This window comes from Oryctolagus cuniculus, chromosome 15, assembly GCF_964237555.1.
Source record: "Oryctolagus cuniculus chromosome 15, mOryCun1.1, whole genome shotgun sequence".
Lineage (NCBI taxonomy): Eukaryota > Metazoa > Chordata > Mammalia > Lagomorpha > Leporidae > Oryctolagus > Oryctolagus cuniculus.
The window spans coordinates 79990469-80005173 of record NC_091446.1 but is presented as its reverse complement, the minus strand read 5'-3'; the positions used below and the strand labels follow the sequence as shown (position 1 = coordinate 80005173).

General features: G+C 59.3%; 1 protein-coding gene across 2 annotated transcripts; it reads left to right on the top strand.

Moving 5' to 3' along the window:
- Positions 1-995: 995 nt before the first annotated feature.
- On the top strand, positions 996-14645 carry LOC103347604 (USP6 N-terminal-like protein). Of its 2 annotated transcripts, none has more exons than XM_051842327.2 (14): positions 996-1109; positions 4151-4220; positions 4381-4466; positions 5490-5532; positions 5933-6013; positions 6428-6535; positions 7628-7737; positions 9019-9067; positions 9650-9770; positions 10329-10423; positions 10802-10867; positions 11399-11498; positions 12029-12181; positions 13332-14645. In XM_051842327.2, the coding sequence occupies exons 1-14, from the start codon at positions 1093-1095 to the stop codon at positions 14474-14476; spliced, it is 2244 nt and encodes a 747-aa protein (XP_051698287.2). In that variant the 5' UTR covers positions 996-1092; the 3' UTR covers positions 14477-14645. The 2 variants fall into 2 exon arrangements, with proteins under 2 accessions (XP_051698287.2, XP_051698286.2); XM_051842326.2 differs by lacking the exon at positions 996-1109 and adding an exon at positions 1120-3573.
- Positions 14646-14705: the final 60 nt, after the last annotated feature.

The window sequence follows — 14705 nt, the reverse complement described above, 5'->3', positions numbered from 1 at the left end:
CCCAGACACCTGGGCTCCAGGCCCAAGCAGTATGACCCTCAGTGCATTACCTGGCCCTGGGCCTGATTCTTGGTCGGCAGATCAGAGATAAAATGCCACACCCAGGGACCTGAGGAGGAGTAAATAGGATAGCCCAGACAAGGGTCCATGCTACACGCTGTGCCCTTCCCTCTGTCCCCTCCCACCACGACAGCAGAGACCACACCCCTTTCTCTTCCCTCCTGAAGGTACCATGGAGCCAGATTTGCAGGTAGCATCTGGGCCCATGCACCTTGTCAACCTCACCCCTCCTACATCACAACCTGGAAAAGAGCAGTCTCCTTTTTCCCTCTCTCTGGCCACCTCTGCATGTACAAAGCACTTAGCACCAGGAGAAATTGTGATTTTTCTCCTGTTCTGTCGAGGTGACCCACTTTGGGCCATTAAAAAGATACTTACTTTTAAAATATATTTGACAGCACAGAAGACGTATTTGAGAAATCAGAGAGCCGAGAACAGTATGAGACATTTAGAATATACAGTGTGGTGATATATTTCTGAAATGTGCAATAATACCTTATAAATTTATATCACATACATGGCACCACATACTTGGCACTGAGAGATTTGTATTATCTTCCCTCTGTGCATTCCAAGTTTCTAGATGATTTCCCTACTGGAACTTCTCCTTTACTATGGGGCCCTGGCCACTTCAGGAAAAAGTGAAAAAAATCAGGACTGCAGAGTTCAACCCTTGAGTTGTCCCACCAAACAGCTCCACAGGAACCCAGAGGGAGCCTGACACAAAGGGGCAGGTGCTCTGGATTGCACCACTGGTTCCATGGCACCCTTGCCAGAGCCCTGCCCTCTTCGCTTGGGCCCTGGGGAAAACACAGGCCCCACTTGTGGTGACTTTTGATAAAGCCAGGACTGAGGACCCTGACCCCCTGCCACAGCAGAGCCACTTGGGGTTGGCTGGCAGGCTTCTGTGACATCACAGTCACTGAGGATGCACACTCTGGGCTGTGAGGTGACAAGCGACCAATAGTGCGTCTACTGCCCAACTGACCAGGTGTTGGTAGCATAGGCAGGAGGCACATTTGGCAGAATCCAATGGATTCACGATGGAGGTGAGTGGGATTTGCTCTTGGGGAAGGTCCTGCCCAGGTGGGTGACACTGGTCTCCCACGCTGGGTCCCATGGGTGATGTGGCTGTGCCTGTGTGTGAACACCACAGGAGCAGAGCCCTTGGCCCTGGGACTCAGAGTAATTCTCAAGGAAGGGCTGGAGCAGCGGGCTGGAGGGGTCTGGTCTGTGTACTGAGGTCACGTGCTGTGGGTGGGAAGGGCCCTAGCACGCAGGCTCACCTTGCGCTCCCTAAGCACCACTGTCAGAGGTGATCTCTGCGGCCATGTAGCCACAGCTCTCAGCCGTGCACGCGGGCCCATGGCTCACTTGAAACGCAGGAGCGGCTCCAGAGCGCCCTGTAAGAAGTGGCAGCTAATTCGCAGACTCAGTGTTTCCCTGCACCTGCCAATCTCCTGTCTCTCAGGACACAAATGAGTCCCGTGCCCTCTCTTGAGGTTGACTGGAGGGACTCGAAGTCCTGCCGGACTCCCAGATGCCCTGAGCAGTGCTGCTGAGCTGGCCTCTGCCTTTACTCCTAGCTACCCCTAAAAGAGAACTCAGTGCCTGGGTGTTTAGGTGGCACAGGAAGCCAGAGTGGGCTTTCAGGAGACCTCAGCTGAAATCTGGAATGAGGAGCACCTGATACTCTGGGAAGAGGCTTTCTCAGAAACCCTTCAAGCACATTGGAGGGCACTTTGCTGAAGTTGGAGGGAAGTCCTGGCCCACTCTGTGTGGCAATAGCAAAATACCTGAAGCTGCGTTGCTTAGAAAATGAAAGTTCACTTTAGCTTGTGGCTTGACCAGCCCGAGAGTGTGGCACGGGCACCAGCTTCTGGTGAGGGCCTCATGGCAGACGGCATTACCCAGCAGGAGCCCAAGTGAGATGGGGCTGGAGGAGGACAAGACCTGTCCCTGATAGCAACCCCAGGGCAGGCATAGTGGGGAAGATACCACTGGGACACCTTCATCCCATACCGTACCACCCGGGATCCATCCCCAGCCTCGGCTCCTGAGTCTGACTCGAGAGCAAAACATCACCCCGAGTGGAGAAAAATGCAATCTGGAGACCACTAACCCTAGGGAATCTGGAGAATGAACCCAGGCAGAGAAAGGAAACCCATAGGCATCTTCCATAAAATTTAGAATATTTGACTGCTGAAGCTGGGTGATCCCTAATCATCATTCATTGTGTTATTTTACAGTACTTTGTGAATCTCCAAAAGAATGTACAATGATATTTAAAAGAGGAGAAGCTGAGTGGGGAGGGGAATAACAGAATCAGTTAAAACCCAAGTCTTGCTGGACAGCATCTCTGCACATGACACAGCTGTGTACTCGTTCCCACCCGCAGAGGAGGCCAGCAGGTGTATTGGTGACCAGGGCCCTGGACACTGTGGTCCCCATGCCAGGGCAAGGGAAGTGGGCAGAGAGGCAGAACAACAGGCCCTTGAGGGAAAAGAACCGACTGTGGCCCCAAGGTGGCAGCCTAGGGGCAGTGTGGGGCCCAGGACCAAGGAGGTGCTGGGGGAGGGCTGAGTCGCTTTCCCTGCAGGGAGCAACCTGGTGATCAGCACCCTGGGGAGCTGCGGGCCTGTGGCTGCTCCTGCCCGACATGTGCTGTCCCTGTCCTTATGGTCAGCAGCAGCCCGGTGTTACCAGCATGCGGCTCAGGAGCTGGTGCCCAGGAGTTCTCAGCACTCTGTGCCTGAAGCCCTGGTCAGTGTCAGGACAGGGCCCTGGTTCCCGCTCTGGACAGTCTGGGCCATGCCAGCTTGAGGTCCTATGCAGGTGGTGCTCAGCGGGCGGCTCCCCTGCCCTCCATCCCAGGAGGACCCCCTGTGTCCACCTCCTAAAACTCCTGGGAAGAGGGGCTGGAACAGAGCAGGAGGGGTCAGCAGGGGTTGGGAGTGCTGGGGTCAGGCCTGTGGTAGGACAGCAGGCTGCAACCCTGGGAGTCTCCGTTCAGGTCATTCAGGGGCAGCCCCGAGTGTGGGAACTTCAGGAAGAAGGACTGGCCATGATGGGGCACCCTGTTCCACCTTGTGTTCAAATAAAGAGGACTTCACAGTTGGGCTGTAATAAAATGGCAGAGGAAGAAATGAGGGGCAGGAGGTGCAGGTTGCCTGGGACTTGGGACCGTCACGGCAGGTGGCAGAGGGCCCTGACACCCCTGGTTCTGGGGCAGTTCTGCCAGAGCCCTGCCCTCTTCACCTGGGCCCTGGGGAGAACACAGGCCCCACTTCTGGTGACCTTTAATTAAGCTAGGGCTGAGAACCCTGACCCCTGCCACAGCAGAGCCACTTGGGATTGGCTGGCAGGATTCTGTGACATCACAGTCACTGAGAATTGTGCACTCTTGGTTGTCGGCAACCAGTGGCCAGTCGTGCATCTACTGCCCAACTGACCAGATGTTGGTAGCGTAGGCAGGAAGCACATTTCATAGAATCTAATGGATACTCGAAGGAGGTGAGTGAGACTTGCTCTCTGCGTGACCTGTGACGCAGGGAAGGTCATGCCAGGTGGGTGGCACTGGTCTCCCACGCCAGGTTCCATGAGTGTTGTGGCTGAGCTCTCAGCGGCCCCTGTGTGCAGAGTGTGTATATAGTCGTCTCATTCCTCCCACTCTGCTGGGCATCAGTGTAAAATGGGCCTTGGTGTGAGTCTGTGTCTGGACATGGGTTCAAGACTAGGTGTTGGATCAGCTGGTGTCAGGTGGGGCAGTGAGTCCACCTCTGAGAGCCCTAGAGATTCGGGGGCTGGGAGCGGGCCAGGGAGACTTGGGCTCCCTGGAAGACACGTGGATGCCAGGCTGGGGGAGGAGCATCCTTTCCCAGGGCAGGGGAGGCAAGGTGGGGGCTGTCCTTCCCCAACCATCCCTAGTCCCTGTGCTCTGAACAAGTCATCCTCCTGGGACCCGACCACCAGGTGCCCGCCCACCTGGCTGTGTGGCTGTCCCCACTCTGACCACGGGGACAGACCTCGGGGCAGCAGTTCCCGTGGGCTCCCCTGTACTGGATCACATGTGTGTGTGTGTGTCTTACAGATTGGATATGGACGCCCTGAGGTCCGGCAGGGCCCAGGAGCGAGCAGGGATCATCTTGAAATATGAGCAGGTACGGGCCAGGGTGCTGGGAGAGGAGGTAGGACCCTGCCTCAAGTACTGTGCTTATGAGAGCCAGACCCCACCTCCTTGGGGACACAGCGGGAGGGTGGCTCAGCTTCCCCCAGTGACTGAGACCCGGGATTCTCACCTGGGTCCCCTCTCCCCTGCAGGGTCCCCGTAAAGGGCCCCAGTTTCACCTGGGAGAAGAGGACGACGAGAGTGGAGCCCTCGTCCCAGACAAACTTGGCTTCCTGTGGTGAGTCCTCTGCACCCCGATCCACCCAGGGGAGGGACCAGGGTCAGAAACCCCGCCATTAGGTAGCACACCTATCCCCAGGCCCCCTCCTTGATCCAAGCTGTTGTCACAGTGCAGGCACAGGTCAGTATACGGGCAGAGCCGAGTGACCCTGTGACTCAAGAATGCAGGATGGGAAAGGGCTGGCTGTAGGGTAGACACTGGCACTCTTACTCTGAGGCCTCTGTTCATGCTAAGTAGAGGTGGTGGCTTGAGGGACATAGCCTGGCCATCGTCACCCCATAGCTGTGTCCACAGGGTTGGGGCACCAGCCTAGCAGGTGGGCAGTTGTCCAACAGGGGCCTGAGCCTCAGGGCTAGGCTAAAGGCTTATTAAGACCTAGTCTGAGAGATGGCCAGCAGTGTGGCCTCTGCAGCTCTCAGCCTGCCTGCAGGCTCCCACAGTACAGACCACAGGGAAGGTGCAGCTGAGGGCCCGGCCCGGGGTCTGTGCTGGGAGGAGTGGGGCCTGCGGGCAGGAGTCAGATTGGAGGCTGTTCCAACAGATGTCAGGGAGAGCAGCCCCATGTCTGGAGGGTAGGCTCCGGTGATCTAGAGGGATGAGCCATCTCGGGCCGTCTTTGGCATGACTCAGCAGCCCACCTTAGCACGGGATAGGGGGTTCTGGCTCCATGTTGTGCCCAGAACCTGGAGAAAAAGCAGGAGCCAAGGGTAGAGAGATGGCCACGGTCTGGGCTAACAGAGGAGGGTGAGGTGGGGAGCAGACACCTCAGGTGGCCAGTGCATAGTGGGGAGGCTGGGTGGGGGATAACCTTGGGGGTGTGGTGGTCCCAGGTGCCTCGAGCCCCAGCCCCTGCTGGGTGTCTGCCTGCAGCATGGCTGCCCCCTCCCTGCCCTTCTCTGTGCTCTGGGCTGTGCCTCAGCAGGGTGAGGAGGACACAGGTCTTCTCCCAGCCTTGCTGGGGAAGTGGACCATGCTTGGTTCAGTGCCCATTCTCATGGTGTTGTCTCTCTTGCTTTTCAGTAAGCAGAAGCCGCCCAGGCATGGATGCCTGGCAGTGCAATGGGTAAGCTGACCTTGGCCATGGACTCTTCAACTAGGAGGCAGAACTAGCAGGCCTGTGGGTATGGGCAGTGGTTAGAGGAGTGCCATATGGTCCTCCAGGGACAGCAGTCCCCAGGGGATCTGTTGAGGCCCACATACCCCAGTGCAGGCCTGCAGCTCTGGGTCCCTGCCTGTGGGCCACTGTGACCCACTTTCCTGGATGAGATGGGACTGGCTTGAGGATGCTTGTCCTTTTATTTATACTCAAGACCCTGAGGCTCCCCTAGTTGGAAGGTCTGGGTGCCGTGGTCTGCCCCTTTGCTGGCTCCTCCCAGCTGAGTTGTCCACAGGCTCCTGAGCTGCACCCGTGGCCTCCCTCAGAGGACACTGCTGAGCTCACGCCATCCTGTCTCCATTCCCAGCGTAAACATCAGGAGGGCCGCCGACTGCAAAAATGGAACAAGATGCTGCGAAATTTCACCAAGTACCGCAGCAGTGAGAAGGTGCCTGGACCTGAGGGCCCCTGGGGACCACTGGGGGCGGAGTTGGGATGGACGGTGCCCATCGCTGTGCCTCTCAGACACAACTGTCCTGCCCTGAAAGGACACAGGTCATCTCAGCACCACGCCCGTGCACCCAGGACACTGTCGCAGTAGAAGATCCAAAGTCTCCCCGAGGGCCACTCCCAGATGCAGGGCAGGCACAGTTCCTGGTGCCCTGTGTGGGCAGTGAGTGCACCACAGAGCCTGCACTGAGCCCTCGGCCCTCCTCTCACTGTTGGGTCAGGAGGCCCAGGTCCAGGCAGATCTGGGGACACGGCACAGAGCCCAGGGCTCCCCTTCCTGCTGTCTCACCCTACGCTCCCCCCAAACAGAGGGCCTGGGGCGGGTCTCACCAGAGCCTCCTCTCTCCTGTAGTTCCACCGGAGAATTGAGAAAGGCATCCCCGCCCAGGTGCGCGGCAAGGTGTGGGCCATGATGCTCTCCGTGGATACCCTGAAGGCCCAGAACCCTGGCAAATTTGAGGTATGGCTCTGTGTGCAATCTGAGGCAGGCCGACCCGCTCGGGCCTGCTCAGGAGCGCAAGGCTCCCGTGTGGTGGACAAGTAATGCCAAGGAGGAGTGGTCATTTGGTTGGGGCCCCCACCCGGCCCTCCCCTCTGCCTCATCCAGGTCTCCCCAGAGGCCTCCTCCATGTCTCCCCACACACAAATGGGCCTGGACACAAGGATCCGGTCAGGGCCACAGCCTTCATCCCTGTGGTCCTGCCTTGCCTCTAGGCCCAGGACTGCCCAGTGCCATTGTGCTGGGTCCTGAATGGATAGAGAATGCCTGGAATGAGGTGGAAGTCCTGTGTGCTAGGGCCCTCAGCTGGCTCTGTCCCTAACGGCCCTCCCCACACCTGACCCTGCTTGTGTGTTTCTTATGCTCGCCGGGCCCTGCCCTCACCTGGGCCTTCTCATGCCTGGCCTGGCCTCAGCTCACCCAGCCCCCACCTGGCCTGCTGGTTCCATCCGTCAGAGTCAGCTCTCAACTGCTTCTGGGAATGAGGGCTGATCCATCAGAGGGCTGGCCCTGGGTTGACTGTCACCTCCCTGGCTGACATCAGGGAGCAAGGAGCAACTGAGCCGCCAGCCCCGCCCTCCCCCAAGTCTTCAAGTGGGGGCTGTCCCTAGGGCCAGCTCCAAGTCCAAGAAGGGTGTCCACTCTCTTGATGGAGCTGGGGCTCTCCTGCAGGGGGCAGCCCTGAAGGCTGGTCAGGGTGAGGCTGACTCCTGTCCTGTGGGGCCTGAGAGCCCAGTGAGGAGGTTCGGAGGCCTGATTCAGTCTCTCCTGCTCTGGGAAGGCAGAGGTAGCACAGAAGGACATTGGCAGAGCCCCTGGCCTCAGGCTGACTGTAGCGGGTCCACAGTGGCCCCTCTGCTGGGCACCGGGGGTGGCGTGGACAATAACGTGAGTGGGGAACCCATGACCCTCCCTGGATCAGGGAAATGAGCTTCCCTCAAGGAGAACTCTCCCTGCCAACCAGAAGAGCTGATGTGGCTTTGGGGTGCTTGTGTGGCAGTGGGGGTTGGCTCGTCCTGAGGCCGGACCCTCCCCCTCGGCCCTGCCCTGCAGGAGATGAAGGAACGGGCCAGGTTGTGCTCAGATCAAGTCCAACAGATCGATGAAGAGGTAGCACACACATTCAGAAGTCACATCATGTTTCGAGAGCGATACGGAGCTAAGTGAGGCCTCTGGGCTGGAGGGGCCCTGGGCGAGGGAGGTGCAAGGGTCCTGGGACACATGGGGTCCTAGGAGAGACGTGGGCTCACACCTAAAGCATAATTGCTCTAGGACAGAAAAAAATGGATCCATGGCCTTCTATTTATACTGAACAGTTTGCTTTCCCAAAGACACTTTGGTGGGAATGAAATGAAAAGGAACACAAGGGGATACAGTATTTACAAAATACAAAAAATGAAGTTATACATAATAAGAAAGCAAATGAGGGTTCCCTGCCCTGACATGGGCCAAGGCTCAGGAGGGCCCCTTCATGACTGCACACACAACTCTCCTACTCAACGCATGAAAACACGCTTAGCACCTAAACCACAACGGGGCACCAGCGCACAGCTGTGAGAATGGGGGAACTAAGACCACTGAACGCCGGGTACCGGGGAGAACGTGAGGCGAGCGCCACTCTGGTTCGTTGCAGGAACAGAGCACAGTGGCCCAGACCCCCAGCAGCACCCAGGGCCATTTCTCACAATGAGAGACACACACCTTCCACACGAACCCCCAGCACACACGCACATTTACACATCCACCAGAACAGCTGAGTGCATAAAACCCTCATGCAAGATTCAGGGTTGTGTTTGCAGTCACTGGACGCGGGAGTAGCCTGCACGATGCTCAGTGGGGACACGGATAAGGAACCCGTGTCACAGCTGAATCCGAGAACGGGATTCAGTGAGAGGCAGGACGAGACTCGGCCCTGGGCTCACCTGGATGCATCTCAGGTGCATCCTGCTAAGAGAGGACGCATCCCTCAAAGGCTACACGTGCTGTGATCCACTCACAGGACATCTGCAAGAGGCCAAACCCTGGGACACACAACAGGGCAGTGGTGGCCACGGGCTGGGGGAGGTGGGGAGTTTGGCCACTGAGGCTCATGGGGAACACATAGGCCACAGGAGCTGCTCCCTACCAGGCTGAACGTGCATGGGAGGCTGACTCTCCATGGCTTAGACCCACGGGACTGCACCTCCCACAGTGGGACGCTCACCTGTGCAATGAACACCCACCTGGGGAAACGAAACTGCACATGACTGCACCCCGAGAGGTGTGCGTGTCCCTGCAGGCAGTGCTCACCCACATGGTGGACCACACGCAGGTGCCCTGATGACGTCACTGCTCATGAGCAGAGTGTCACGGGCGCTGCGTGTGGCTGTCAGGCTCTGTTAGGCAGAGCCACACTGAGAGCCTCGGCAGCACAGGACACACAGCCTCTGTCCTCTCTCTTCCAGACAACGCTCCTTATTTGAGGTGCTCCTCGCATACTCAATGTACAACCCCGTGAGTATTCTGCGATAACGTTCCAAGGTCATATCCAGAGCTGTCCATGCAGGGCGCCCCTGGTCACAGAAATCCTAGCCTGGGTTGAGGGGGCCTCTAATCCACAAGGCAGAGACTGAGGGGTAGAGTTCAAGCTCATGGCCTCCTTGGCCCCAACCTCAAGTTCTGGGGCAGAACGGAAGCCTTCTCCTGGGCTGGGCTCTGTTCTGGCCCAGGCAGGCCTTACTATGGTGCTTCTTCCTCACGTCTGCAGTGGGGCCCAGCAGGGCACCTGTGCAGCAGAGAGCTCCAGAGGCCATCACGGGTGTGCAGTCTGCACTCCCACAACAGTCTTCCCCTTCCTGACATCTGGGGTGGGGCTCATACCTCTTCTTAACCCTGCACAGCCTGCGCTCAGACCCTGCAGCATTCTCTCCAGGAACTTTGAGAGCTGGTGTGTGCTCCAGTCCCTGAGATCCTGACACCCAAGGCGCAGCAGTGGGGCCTGGTAGTAATGCTCAGCTCTCCCAGGAGAGGTCACCCTTGCCACTTGAGATCATCCCAGCCAGGGAGGTCCCTCTGATGTGTTTTGTGTTCTTCCAGGAATTGGGCTACAGCCAGGGCCTAAGCCACGTGGCAGCCCTGCTGCTGATGTGGCTGAGTGAAGAGGATGCTTTCTGGGCCCTAGTCCAGCTCATGGGGGACAGCCAGCACGCGATGCATGGTGGGTGATGGGTGTGGTGGGCGTGGTCCTGCAAGTGCAGGGATGGGCATGCAGACAAGTGACTGGGACATTGTCCCTCACTGGCTGCTGCGTGCATAGGGCGGTCTCCCTCAGAATGCTTTCTTAGAAGCCAGGGCCGGCAGAGGACCCAATACCAAGCCATACCCCTCACTTCCCATCACACAAAGGTCCTGTGCCTTGTCTTTGACAAATGACCCTTAGGTCTCTACTGGCCTTACTGCTTCACGTCTCTACTCAGACTCCCACCCAGTGAGCCACACACTTACAGAAGAAGCATCCATTCTAGGGTGACCCCTCCTCACCCTGAGTGTCCAGATGGCCCTGAGGCATCCAGTGTGAGTGCAGTCAGCCCAGAGGTCACCTTAGGCAGCCTGCCCTGGGCTGTCAGCTGTACCCCCTTTCCCCTGAGGCTCCCCTGCCTGTTAGAGCTTTCCCTGACCCTCCATGTTCAGAAAGAACCTGCCCCAAGCCTTTGGCTTTCCGGCCTTCCCAGGAAGACACTCTGAAGTGAGGACTGGGGGGGTTGCTATTACTCAGATTTCTACACACCAGACTCCCCAAAACTGGAGCAATTCCAGCACCAACTGGGAGCTATCATGCGTCGCGTGCTCCCCTCCCTGGAGAAACACCTGGTAAGTAAACATCCCCTTTCTCCCCTCGGGGCCTCTGTGCTCAGGGAGGGGAGGACAGAGAGGGGTCCTGATTGCTTCCTGGGCCAGGGGAGGCTACGTCCTCACCAAGACTTTTCTTGGTTACTGGGGGCCGCGACAGCTTGGGTGTTGGTGTGTTTTCCAGCACTTGTTCCCCCAGAGTTTGTGTAGATTTAAGGGAGATGCTGTCCCCAGGGTAGAGTGGACTGAGGGACCTGTGTCCCTTCAGGAATCTGCATGGCTGGGAGAGGGGATGCACCTGCTGCAGGGTTCCTGCACCCAGGGGTTCTGCCACAGGGCACAGATTAGAGGGAGTCAGGCCTGGGTCCTGGGCCCTGAGCCCCCTCTGCCTCTTCTTAGGAGAAGGAGGGTGTGTGCCTGGAGGACTACACCGCACACTGGTACATCCAGTGCTTCCTGGATGGGGTAAGTGCACCGGGGACCCCTTCCCAGGGAAGCTCCAGCCCCAGTGCCTGGCTTTCTTGTACTGGTGGCCTGTGACTCTGAGCTCCCCTAGCCCCAACAGACACAGGAGGGAGTCTGCTGTGCAGACCAGGAAGGCCCTGCTCTGCTGAGGGTGGTCCAAGCTGAGGCTGAGCCTCAGGGACAGCAAGGAGGGGACAGGTCCCACCAGGACCCATCCTGAGAGCCTGGCAAAGGCCAGAGCCCTACAGTGAGAGGCAGGAGATCCATAGACCCTGGGTGCCACAGGCTGGTTTCAGCACAGCCCAAGGGCTGACCCCTCCTCAGGTCCCTGGGCTGTCTGGCATCTCCAGGGTGGCTTCCAAAGTGTGCAGAGCAGTCCGCGTGGCCCCAGGGTCCTGGATAGGCCTTGGTGCTCTTTCTCTCTGGGCTTCTAGGACACAGCTAGGATGCCCTATGACACTGCACTCCCACCCACTGTGGGCCCTGCTGAGGCCCTGACGCGCGGGGTCCTCCAATGCCTCTGTCCCCCAGGTGCCGTTCCCCCTGGCACTTCGGATGTTCGACATTTACATCCTTGAGGGCGCGCACGTACTCACCGGCATGGTGTACACCGTCCTCAAGGTCCACCGAAGTAAGTCCTCAGGGCCCACAGAGGCCTGGGTGCTGGGGATGGAGGAGTTGGGGGGGTCCCATGCTTGGCCCGGGTGAGCAGAACCTAGGGGAGGGACGAGTTTTCTGAGTTCTTGGCCAGCTTAGGGGGCATTGTGAATCCCGTTTCATCCCCAATGCCAAAAAATGGCGCCTCCCAGCCTAACACCCACCCCCATGTCCAGAGCCCATGTTGAAGATGCCCCGGGACCACATCCAGGAGTTCCTGCATGTGCTCCTTCCCCAGTGCCTGGCTCTCTTGATCTGGTGTCCTGTGACTCTGAGCAGGGCTGAGCTTCCCCAGGCCCAGCAGACACAGGAAGGAGCCTGCTGTGCAGACCAGGCAGGCCCTGTCCTGCTGAGGGTGGTCCAAGCTGAGGCTGAGCCTCAGGGCCAGCAAGTGGGGGACAGGGCCAGGGTCAGGGGTTGCAGCAGAAACAAGGGTTGGAGCAGCCATGGTGGCTGCGCCATCCCTAGGGCTCCTCCTAGCCTGATGCCCACCCCCATGTCTAGAGCGCCTGCTGAAGATGTCCAGGGACCACATCCGGGAGTTCCTGCAGGTGACCCTGAAGCAGGCCTGGTCACTGAGCGAGGATGCGGTCATCAGGCAGCTGCGGGCCTCCATGCGTGAGCTGGGGAAGCTGCAGTGCCTCCTGCCTCCCGAAGGTGAGTCCAGCACACAGCCCTGTCCCATGCTCCCTTGGGGGAGTCAGTAGTGGGAGTGCCAGGCCCTGGCAGCCCCACCCAGGGACTCACCTCTTCCTAGTCCTCCTTGTCCTCCCTGGGCTCAGCAGTTCTGCTTTCAGGAGCTTCTGACAGCATGGCCTGGCGGGGCCTCGGGAAGCTTTCCTGGATCCTCCTGCGGGGTGGTCCAGCCGGCACTGGATCCCCTTCAGCCATCTGAGGACCCCTGGAAGGCCCAGGTGCCCTGAACCCAGTAGTGGGGGCCGAGTGCACTCCTGTGAGCAGGGTGGGCGCAGAGGCAGGCGCTGGGGCCCCCGCGGCAGAACCCAAGTGCAGCTGAGTGTTGGCTTTGCAGTCCTAGCCTTGGGCCAACAGAAGTCAGCAGGACCCAGAGCAGCGCTGGCCTCTGGGCTCTGTGGGCAGGGGTTCTTGTCCCCTGCTGACAAGGACCTGAGCACCTGGGTCCCCATGCAGAGCAGAGATGGCTTTGTCCCAGCTCTAGAGGCTGGCAGTGGGGGCCCAGGGGCAGGCTGTTCAGACACTGGGAAGTCCCCACTGTGCTTCCAGGTGCTGCCTCCCCTGGGTGCTCTTGAGACAGAAGCAATGACAGCCCAGTTTCACCGGGAAAGGGACAGTGGCCCAGGGGCAGAGGACACAGGGAACCCCTGCCACCTCTTTGGAAACCACATTCCCTGTCCCCGAGGGCCTGGCCAGACCCCATGTCTGCCCCACACCCCCAGCTCTCACCCCCATCATCTTAGGCTCAGTTCCCTTCCTACAATTCAGGAGGGACTCAGATGTGGGTAACTCAGCCAATGCACTGTTAGGGCCCAGGATTTCAGGTGGGGTAGGTGATGGGGTCCTGAGTTGGTGCCAGCAGTCTCCAGAGATGAGAGAGTGAGGTGGGGAGGTCAAGGCCTGTCCAGTCTGTGGGCTTTGGGGGAAGAACCAGAGGTGTCCCTGTCATTCCCATGGTCCAGGCTGCATGCACCATTCCTTCTGCGGCCAGCAGCCTGGAGGTGTCCTGAGCATCACACCGAGTGATGGGGACCCCAAGGGTCAGGTCAGGGCAGGCACCCTGTAGGCCAGATAGTGCCCGTGGAGAAACAAAACCCATCTGTTCTTTTTCCAGAAAAGCCAACCGAAGATGGCAGCCAGACCCTGCAGGTGCCGCCTGGCTCTCAGGAGCGTGCTCCCCCACCAGTGTCCCTCAAGACCATCGTTGAGCGCAAAGTCTGTCACCCTGCTGCTGCAGCTCCCCAGGAGCCAGCGGAGGCTTCAGCTTCTGTCCCCGGGGAGACCGGTCCTCTCGGATCTGCTGTCCAGGCGGAAACCAAGCAACACACCAAGGAGGAGAAGGGCAGTCGTGGCGAGAGCACCACCCAGCGCCACGGCCAGGGCTCCTCCATGGGGGCCTCAGGGTCAGGGGGCGCCGCCCACCTCTCGGGCCCACAGTGCTCCTGGCTGGACGAGCCAGGCCCCCTCCGGCGCTGGACTTCCCTGACCAAACTCAACGTGACCTTCCAAGATGACAACTCCGACTCTGAGGACGAGGAGTACTACAGCGGCCTGGAGAAGCAGGAAGAGGACGAAGAGGAGGAGGAAGAGGAGGAAGACCGGGCTGCTGAGTGTCCTGCGTCTCCCTGGCCAAAGCTGCTGCAGGACCTGAGATTCGTCCTGCCCGAGACAATTTTTGAAGAGGACAAGGAGGGAGGCTGTGAAGAGGGTGCCTCCCCAGAGCCCTCGTCCCCAGCCCTGTCTGTGAAGTCCTCAGAGTCTCTGCGTGGCCTGGGCCTCTCGGCCCCACAGAGCTTGCAGAGCAGGGGAGACCTGTCCCGATGGGCGGGCCTCCCAAATCTCAGCCCGCCTGTCAAAGGCGCTGATTTCTGGCCCCTGGAGCTGGGTGGCCAGCAGGGTCTCAGGGCCCCTCCCCCACCTGCCTCAGAGCCCCTGGATCCCGGGCCCATGCAGGCTGTACCAGCCCTGGGAGCAGGGCTGAAGACACCCTGCCTGCATGGGAGCCCCATGCACTCTGGGGACAGGCTGGAGCCTGCAGGAGCCAGCTCTGCGCTGGGAGACCAGGCGCATGTGCCCAGCCTGGCTCGAGGCCTCCTTGCTGCCCATTCCATGGAGGAGCTGGATGTGTGTGGGCACCTGGATGGGAAGAAGAGCCCACCAGGTGTCCAGCTCAGACGGGCCAGAAGCTTAGCCTGTCTAAGCACAGCGGCCTCCCCGATGGACAAGGCTCCTCTCTGGAGCTCCTCTCCCCCATCCTGAGGCCTCACCCATGCTCATCTCGGCCAAGGAGGCTAGCTTGTCTATGCCCGCCGGCCTCCCTGATGGTCAAGGCTCCTCTCTGGAGCTCCTCTCTCCCTCCCTGAGCTGCCTCACCCTAGCTCAACTCGGCCAAAAGCCTAGCTTCTCTATGCCCGGCACCTCCCGACTGACAAGGCTCCTCTCTCTGGAGCTCCTCTCTCCCTCCCTGAGCTGCCTCACCCTAGCTCAA

Bases quoted from the DNA above. Each gene is read 5' to 3' on its own strand.
- LOC103347604 (XM_051842327.2), top strand. The intron at 4,467-5,489 runs GTGAGTCCTCTG...CTTGCTTTTCAG, and splicing joins GACAAACTTGGCTTCCTGTG to TAAGCAGAAGCCGCCCAGGC. The intron at 6,536-7,627 runs GTATGGCTCTGT...CCTGCCCTGCAG, and splicing joins AGAACCCTGGCAAATTTGAG to GAGATGAAGGAACGGGCCAG.